General features: G+C 58.1%; 1 protein-coding gene across 1 annotated transcript; it reads right to left on the reverse strand.

Annotated features, from left to right (window-relative positions):
* Positions 1 to 351: 351 nt before the first annotated feature.
* Positions 352 to 7924, reverse strand: ZNF205 (zinc finger protein 205). The gene is made up of 7 exons (XM_082856881.1): positions 7843 to 7924; positions 7036 to 7174; positions 4265 to 4478; positions 3910 to 4001; positions 3434 to 3554; positions 1765 to 1869; positions 352 to 1504 (listed from the first exon to the last, which is right to left on the reverse strand). The coding sequence occupies exons 2-7, from the start codon at positions 7090 to 7092 to the stop codon at positions 438 to 440; spliced, it is 1656 nt and encodes a 551-aa protein (XP_082713007.1). The 5' UTR covers positions 7093 to 7174; positions 7843 to 7924; the 3' UTR covers positions 352 to 437.
* Positions 7925 to 8953: the final 1029 nt, after the last annotated feature.

The raw sequence follows: 8953 nt of genomic DNA on the forward strand, positions 1-8953 counted from the left end.
AGAAGTGGCCAGCTGACTTCAGGTTTGGAAACCTCTGTGCTCAGAAGCCTTTGCTATAGGCTCTGGAATGGGTCCAAGCCAGGTGAAGGCTGGGGAGGAAGGTGCCCAAGCCCCCAGAGGGATGACATAGGGATGGCTGAGTGAGGAGACACTGGGTTGACTCCGGAGCCCCCACTTCCCCCCGCCAAGTCCAGGGTCAGCCTCCAGGGCCCCACGAGACAGAGCTATAGGCTGTCGCTAGAATTCCAAGGCCTTTAATTTGCAGTGAGCATGCCTCCTCCTCACCCGAGCTCCTCCCATGTTGCCGCGCCCCATCCCCATGCCAGCACCTCCCCAACTCCCTTCCTGGGCCTCCCAGGTCACACCCCCGCAGCAGCTGCCCCTGCTCCAATCCCCCTCCTTCCCTGTCTCCAGGCCAGCCCCTGTCTCTCAGCCTCCTAGGTGGGGGCCGGAGGGGGTGCCGCCAGAGCCCCAGCTGCCCCCAGCATCAGCATGGCCAGGGCCTTGGGCCCCGCCGTGTGGATCTTCTCGTGCCGGTGCAGGTTGGAGCGCCGGCTGAAGCTCTTGCCGCACAGGGGGCAGGAGTAGGGCCGGACACCACGGTGGGTGCGCTGGTGGGCAGTGAGGTGCGAGCTGTGGCTGAAGCTCTTGCCGCAGTCGAGGCAGTGGTAGGGCTTCTCGCCGGTGTGTGTGCGGTTGTGGGCGATGAGGTTGGAGCGCTGGCTGAAGCACTTGCCGCACTCGGGGCACGGGTAGGGTTTGACCCCGGTGTGGGTGCGCTGGTGGGTGACCAGGGCTGAGCTCTGCGTGAAGCACTTGCCGCAGATGGGGCATTTGTGCGGCTTGGCGCCCGTGTGGGTGCCCTGGTGGGTGACCAAGTCCGAGCGGCGGGTGAAGCGCTTGGCGCAGCGGTCGCACACGTAGGGCTTCTCACCCGTGTGGATGCGCTGGTGCTGGATCAGCGTCGAGTGGTGGCTAAAGCTTTTCCAGCAGGACGGGCAGGTGTAGGGCTTCTCGCCGGTGTGGATGATCTGGTGCTGGATGAGGTGTGAGCTGCGGCCGAAGCGCTTGCCGCAGTCCGTGCACGCGTAGGGCTTCTCACCCGTGTGCGTGCGCCGGTGCGTCACCAAGTGCGAGTGCCAGCTGAAGGCCTTGCCACACTGCTCGCACTTGTAGGTCTTCTTGCCGGCGTCGCCGTCAGAGGCCAGGCCCTCCTCGCTGCTCTCAGGGGCGGTCGTCCCCCCCTCTCTGGGTTGCTCTGGGAAGCGGCCCTCCTGGGCTTTCGGGATGCCGATGTCAGGCGGGGCTGGTTCTGACTGTGCCTCCACCACGGGACCCGGCTGCACATCGTCCTTGGCTGGCCCTGAGCTCTGGCTGCCGGCTGCTCGCTGCCCACACCGTGGGGCGTCCCCCTGGGCTCTCCCCACCCTGCTTTTGAAGGACTTCATATCCCCAAGGGCTCCCAGGGATGGGGCTAGCTCCTCCTTGCCCACCTCCATGGCTCCTGGATAAAGAGGGATTCCAGCAAGGCAGAGGCTTTCATGAGGGCCCCGGGGGAATTGTGGAGCTAGAAATTAGGGCAAGGACCTGCTGGGAACCCTGGAAGCAAGAGCCACCCTCCACACAGGAGGGAGGGCTGGCGGCCCTGCCCCAGGAGGGGCTGTGTGTCTGCACCCCACAGAAAACCGCCCGCACTGACATGGGGCACCTGGGAGTGACAGCCACGACCCTACTGCCCCGCCCACCTGTCACCTCTGCACGCACCTCTCTTCTCCTCCTCCTCATCTCCCATCTGCTGGCAGGATCCCGAGGCCTCGCCCTTGCCCTGCACTTGAGAGGCCCAGAAAGGCCTGCTGAAGGGAAATCCTGCTTGGGAAGAGATGCTGTGCTCAGTCAGGGCCTTTCGGGCTGCACAGCAAGGAGAAACCACCCCCCACCTCCCCGGAGAGATGATGGAGCAAAAGAAGAGGGGATGCAGCTCTGCAAACACGGGGCAAAACCAAGTGAGCTCAACAGTCACTGGGGGCAGATGGCCATGCCCTCTCAGGATGCACACTCCGGGGCAACCTCCAGGCACACTCTTCTCAGGGCTGGGCCAGGTCAGCTGCTGGCCACCTCTATGTCACACTGTCCCCAGCAGTGAGTCCAGCAATGTCAGAAACCAGATGCAGTCTTTCTATCCTGCACCTGCACCTTCCCAGGATCACAGGCAAAAAGGGCTCCTGGGGGAGGGGCAGTGGGCAAAGAGAGGCCAAGTGGGAGGGCCTGCGATAAGAGGGCCAGGGACACTGACCACCCAGAAGTCAAGGACCAAAGGCCCATTTGCCAAGTACCCCAGGGTGAGGGCCTGGGAATTCTGGTCAAGTCAGGAAGAGAGCAGAAGGGCCCTGGCCTCCACGCCCTGATCCAAGCCCCATGGGGGGGAAGGAATGTTTGGACCAACTGGGTGGTTTAGGGCATTTGTGAGGCCTGCCATGGGGCTGTGGAGTGGATGCTGGTTCCCTCTGATCTCCCAAGACTTGCCTGGACCTGCTGGCCTGGGCCCCGGAGAGTGCTAACAATGGGTGGTGAGCAAACCAGAGATAATTAAAGGTGTGAGCACAGCAGCTGCTGTGATCCCGGGGTCCACCAGGGACAACAGGGGTCTTAGCCCGCCATCAAAGTCAGAGGGTGGAATTACCAAGACCCTGGCTCCACCTGGACTAGCAGGTGTGCAACAGATGTGCACTGACAGACAAACAGACTGAATGACCGAATGAATGACAATGAATGAATGAATGCTGATTTTTCCATAAGCCCTCATAAAAGTCTGCCATGAAAACTAGAGCCTGAAACTGAGGAATCAAAGCCCTGGGACTTTACTGCTTACCATGAGAAAAACCAAGGGAGCCAAGGCCCCTCTGAGAAGAGGACACGGCCCTGGGGTGGATGTGACAGCTCAGAGTCAAAGGCCTGGAGGGATTAGCTGGCACTGTTCCCCATCCCCTGGGCTAGCAGCCCGGCCCAGAGCCAGGCTTTCTGGTCAGATACCTCTGAAGCTGGGCTTGGAAGTGGGGGAACTACTGGAATAAGCTAGGGAAGAACTGGAGAGAAGCACAGTCTCTAGGTCGGCACTGTCCAGCACAGCAGCCGCTAGCCACATGTGGTTATTTCAATTCAAATCTGAGCTGATTAAAATGAGATAAAACAAAAACCTCAGTTGCCCTAGCTGCATTTCTAGGGGTCAATAGCCACATATGGCTCATGGCTACCATATCAGCACCGACCAGAACACATCCATCACTAGGAAGCTTCTATAGTACAGTGAGGTCTGGATGAACCACAAGAGGGGGTTCAAGCCCTGGAAAGGGAGGAGGAGGTGATGGCAGATAGGCCCCACCGCTGACTTCCCAGGGCCTCAGGAAGCAGCACTCCAGCACGAGTGAGCCCTTACCCAAGGACAGCCCGTTCCTCTTCTGCAGGATATCCCTGTAGAAGCTCTGCTGTGTGTGGTCCAGCCGCCCCCACTCCTCCCGGGAGAGGTACACAGCCACATCCTCAAAGGTCACTGGCATCTGAAACAACATGAGATGCCCACTCTCCAGGACACGCCAGGACGTGGTGGAGGGGCATGGTGGTGCCAGGACAAGGGCAAGACCCCGACTCCCATCCTGCTGACTCAAGTGAGGCTGGCCCTCGGGTGTGATGAAGCAGGACAGTTGCCCAAGGAAGGCTTTTGTGGGCAAGAACAAAGCGCTTGTGTACAGCAGAAGACAAGAGACAAAAACAAGGATCCTTCTTTTCGGCACCACTGCCAAAGCTCAGGATCTCCAGTCCCCACCCTCAGGTCCAGCGCTCAGATCCAGAGGATGATTCAGAGACGCTGTCCCTCCACATCCTTTGGCTCCAGCTGTGGATGGGGACACTCACCTGGGACCAGGCAGTGAGGAGTGCCGCAGCCATCCGCCGGTCTCTGGTCCTCCCCTCGTGAGAAAGCACAGAGATCTGGGGGGAGGGGAGGGCTGAGAGAGGAGAGAGGTCCTCAGCGCGGCCACCTCATCCCGCTTGGCCCTCCCACTCCCCGCAGTGAGCTCATGCCAGGCCCACCAGGGAAACCCACAGTGCCTCCAACTCCACCCCCGACCTGATCCAAGAAGAGGGTCAGTGGGCTCTGAGGGTGAGCGGGGGCAGCCTCCAAGGGGCAGGTGGGGCAGACATCAGGGTCTCCCCACCCGGGCTGAGCGTCCACCTGGGAAAGTGCCTCTCTCCACATCCCCCTCCTCACCTCCGCCAGGCAGGAAATGTGATTTCTCCTTAGAGCCCTGGCTTAGGGGCACCCAGCCCCGTACTCCTTGAGCTCTGGCCTCCTGTGATGCCCCCTCAGGGTGCGGCTCTTCCGGCTCCATCTTGATGTGGGGTGACTCCTGAGCGGCTCCCAACGGCACTGTCCCCTCCGACTCGGAAAGCATTTCTTGACAAGAATGCCCATGACCTGGAGTCTAGAAATAACAGCCCCATCAGCACTGGGACGGAGAATGGGAAACACAGCAGAACTCCACACTCGGGGACCTGCAGAGGCAGACACCGAGGCTGGCAGAACGCACACCCAGATGCAAGGCTGGCCCTGCTTCCGTCTCCGTCCCTGAGACCTGCATATCCGTGGTTCACCCTGTGAGGCAGGACAGTGAGGGAAGGAGGGGAGGCTCATCGAGGCCCTGCTGGGTGCCCACAGGGCAGATGCCTCTTCCCAATTTGAGCCTCCCACCTCCCACAGGAGTGTGGATTGTTATTCTTTTAATATATGAGGAAACCGAATGTAGTTGGCTGGGTTGAATAGTGTACCCTCAAAATTCATGTCTACTCGGAACCTCAGAATGTGACCTTATTTGGAAAAAAGGTCTTTGCAGATGTAGTTATGGATTTTGAGATGAAATAATCCTGGATTCAGGTTGGGCCCTGAATCCAATGACTGGTGTCCATAGAAGAGGAGAGGACACAGGGGCTTCCCTGGCAGTCCAGTGGTTAGGACTCCCGCTTTCACTGCCGAGGGCCCAGGTTCTATCCCTGGTCAGGGAACTAGGATCCCACAAGCCATGCGGCAGCCAAAAAAAAAGAGGAGAGGACACAGAAACAGAGGAGAAGCCATGTGAAGATGGAAGCAGAGGCTGGAGTGATGCTGTCACAAACCAAGGGACACCTGGAGCCACCAAAAGCTGAGAGGCAGGAAGGATCCTCCCCTAGAGCCTTGGGAGGGGGCCCTGCTGACCCCTTGATTTTGGGGTTCTGGCCTCCAAAGTGTGAGAGAATAAAAGCCGGTTGTTTTAAGCCACCCAGTTTGTGGTCCTTTGTTACAGCAGACACAGAAAACTCACACCCCCAGGCTCTGAGATCAGACAATGGTCCAAGGTCACAGAGCTTGGAGTGACTCCGGCCAGGACTTGAACTCAGTGTATCGGACTCACAAGTCACCCCCAGGGCCATAACTTCTTGAAAGTGACAGGAAGACATGTGGCCTTGGGCCATTTCAGTCCTAACTCAATTGGTCAGAGCTGTTGGCAGTTTCTGATTTGGAAAAAATAAGTCCAAGCATACCTCTAACTGTGCTGAGGCCTTGTACCCACCTAAGTCTGATGGAAGGGAAACTCCTCTCAGGCTCACCCCCTTTAGCACTGTCCCCCACAACGGGACTGCCAGGATCCTCCCTCCCCTCTTCATAGCAGCCTCTGCCCCAGCCCTCTGGGAGGTGAGGAGCAAGCTTTTGAGTCAGGCTACCGGGGCTGGAATCCAGAACCACCGCTTACCAGCCTTTCAGTCCTGAGCAGAGCAGAGCACTGGGAAAGTCACTTCCCTTGCACTGGGAGGCCCTGGTGAGGCCTCATCATCACCACCCATAGCACTGGGCACCGGCCAGCCTTCTGCTGGGACTCAAGCCTATCCCTCCACCTCCCCACCCACCTCAGTATATAAGACTCTCAGGCCAGGAGTCAAAGTTCCTGGGAGCCACACAGGCCAGGCGGCCTCCGAGACTCAGCTGCTCTGCCTCCACACAGATAACACGTGAGAAAGAGCTCTCCTCTCCACAAAGTTCTGGATAAACAAAGAGCAGTGCTGGTAATTATTATTATTACTCTACTGTGTGAGCTGACAGAATCCAACATCAGCACAGAATGTTGTGGACATATGAGGCCCACTGGGAGTTACAAAGGCATTATGGAAGGGAAACTGAACGGCAGTAAAAATTCTTTGTGCTTCTATGGTATGAAAACAGAACTGACACTTGATTTGTACTTGAACTTACAGCTACTGGAAACCGTAGCTGAGGATTTCCAGGTTTCTCTGACCTAGGTTCTAGTTGCTGTGGGTGGTGTTGTTTTATATGTTACAATAATGAGCACCTACGGGCTGATGAGCTGCTTACAGAGGCCTCTCATGCCTATTATCTTCTCTGAGCCTCCCAACCACCTGGCAAGACAGGTGGGAATGGCAGGCACATGATCCGCATTTTATAGATGACACACCTGGTTCCCAGAGGCCAAGGGACCTGCCCAAGGTCGCACATCCCGCTGCAGCTGACTCATGTTCCCCCAGTCCCAAGCTTGGTGACCATGGTCTCCCCGCAAGTCGTAACTACGCACACACAGGCAACAGGTACAGGAAGGGCTATGTGCTCAGACCCAGAGAGAGAGGAGGTGCGGGCCCAGGCAGAGGGGAGTAGAGGGTAGACTGAGGCTTGCCCATATGCTCTGAGCACTGTTCAGAGAGCAAACCCCACGCACGGGACCCCTGTGCAGCCCCCTTACTATCTCGTGTAGCCTTTGGTCTGCTGACTACCGAATTCACGAGGCAAAGCAAAGCAGTCCCATAGAAGTCGATTCCCAGGTGGAAGGTATTTCCCATCATACCACCTTCTCTTCAACATCCCCCCACCGCATCTACCAGCCCTGCTCCCACGGTGAGTCTAACTCATCCATTGGTCCAAATGCCCTGCCTTGAAAATCCCCTTCCACTCCAGTTCCTTCCAGTGCATGCCTCCCTCACCCAGCACCCCATCCATACCTCTTGGGCTCCCTCCTTGTCCTGGGTAGCACGGATGCCTCCACCATCCGCAGACATTTTCTGTCTCAGAGCTACAAAGCTCAGCCGAGTTGTTTCTTGGTCTTGTTGGCCAAGTCCCCTCCAGCTTCTGGCCAGGAGCCTAGAGGAGCAGAAGGAAATCAGCCAGTGTCTCCTGGACATCCCTGAAGCCCCCCAAATTCCCACGCCGGACCAGATCCATCCCTGGTCCCAATCAGAAATAAAACCTCCGAGACGCCCTCCAACGGTCTCACTCTCTATGTTGTTTTTTGGTCCCTCTCTTTGACAGAATGCTATTTTGTATTATCCCGTTTATCGTTGAAGCAAGAATCTCACAGCAACTGGGTTAAGGAAAACCGGGGTGACTTGAAATCTGAATCTCCTGTCATCAGGAGCCGAAAGGTCTGCAGAGATCCTGCGAAACAGGTGCTGAGTGGGGCCCCGCCCACCACAGCCAGCTCCGCGGAGGAATACAGGCCCCGCCGTCTCCCGGGTCCAGGACACACACACACACACCCTGCGCTCGACCTGACTCGGTCCCGCCTGGGATCCAGAAATTGAGCTGCCCGCTCTCAGCAGCCCTCCCTGCGGCTGCAACCACCCGCCCGGGCCGGGTGTCCATCCTGCTCACGGTCCCGCACAGATGATGTCCTTCCTCTTTCCGAACCCGGGTCCAGGCCTCCTCTCCCTGCCAGCCCGTAGCCTTCCACCTTTGACCCCGTCCCCTCCTGCCAGCTGGCCACCCGCGCGGGTCTCGGGATCCAGGCGCCCTCCCAGCCCCCCTCTCACCGAGGTGGAGGCGGAGGGGTCACCTCGGGCGGCGGAGCCCCCTCCCCCGGGGAAGGGAGTCTCCGCAGCCTACACCGGGCGCGGGGAGCCGGGTGGAGACTGGGATTAGGGACAACAGGAAGTCCCTCCCAGATCCCGTTCCCCACACAGCTGCAGCCCTACAGCGTTCCCAGCTTGGAGGGTTCCGGGTCTGGGGTCCCGAGGCCGGCTGCACCTGCTCTCGGCCGGGAGGTGACTCCCAGATCCGCGTTGCCGGCTCACGATCGCTTTACCTGGCACGTACTCGTGACACCAGCCAAGCAGGAGCGCCAAAGCGGGAAAATATATTTTGTGTAAGGATTTTGATATTTGACGTTTCAAATTGCAGCTGTCGTTACAGGACGAAGGACACTTTGCCGAGTGGAGGGACATGGTGGTCCTTTTCAGTACACAGAGCTTCTGAAAGTCTTATGGGTGTCTCCGTGGAGACGTCCCTGGATTTCATTTAAGGCTCCCAGACCAGTCAGCAGCTCCTCTGGGTTCCCGCCAAGACTGGCATGGAGTTCTCTCTCCCTAAGAGCAAACTTAGGAAACGAAGAGACCTGGGAACTCCTCAGTACCCACCCCTACACCTATGTCTCACACTTTGGAAAGATATGGCATCAATCTGATTTTTCCAGACGCTGCCCTCCCCCCGCCCCCGACCAGCTCCCTCTCAAGGCTAGGGATAGAGGTGACAAAGGGGTCTGACCCAGCCATGCATGGGCTCCCAAACCCTCAGACATCCCTGGTGGCTTCATAGTCCACCTCTCAGCTTCTGTCTTCCCTTCAGACTCTGAGAGCTAAGGCTCCCAAAACGGGAGAACAGAGACTGCGCTTCACTCCCTGGGGCAAGGCACTCATTTCTCCTTAACAGGGCACAGGAGATGAGTGTCAGGAAAGGGGTGAGGGCCAGCCCTGTAGTCAGATTCCAGGAAGATTCCTGCTGGAAACGTTCCCAGGCCCCCTGCCTTCGGCCTATCAGAGTCCTCTGAGATACATCCACTTCACCCAGGAAGACAGGCACCACTGGCCCTTGTACCACCCCATCGGTGTGCTGTGTGCACTCACAAGGGTTCAATTTTTTTAAAAC

The sequence above is a fragment of the Leucopleurus acutus genome (genome assembly GCF_964270905.1).
Source record: "Leucopleurus acutus genome assembly, chromosome: 16".
NCBI lineage: Eukaryota > Metazoa > Chordata > Mammalia > Artiodactyla > Delphinidae > Leucopleurus > Leucopleurus acutus.

What these genes read in the sequence shown, in the direction of transcription:
- ZNF205 (XM_082856881.1), bottom strand. Translation starts at nt 7,092, where the DNA reads ATGTCTGCGGATGGTGGAGGCATCCGTGCTACCCAGGACAAGGAGGGA. An exon ending in ACAAGGAGGGAGCCCAAGAG is followed by an intron (nt 4,479 to 7,035) that starts GTATGGATGGGG and finishes TGTTATTTCTAG; the next exon opens with ACTCCAGGTCATGGGCATTC. An exon ending in GAGGAACGGGCTGTCCTTGG is followed by an intron (nt 1,870 to 3,433) that starts GTAAGGGCTCAC and finishes TCTCTTCCCAAG; the next exon opens with CAGGATTTCCCTTCAGCAGG.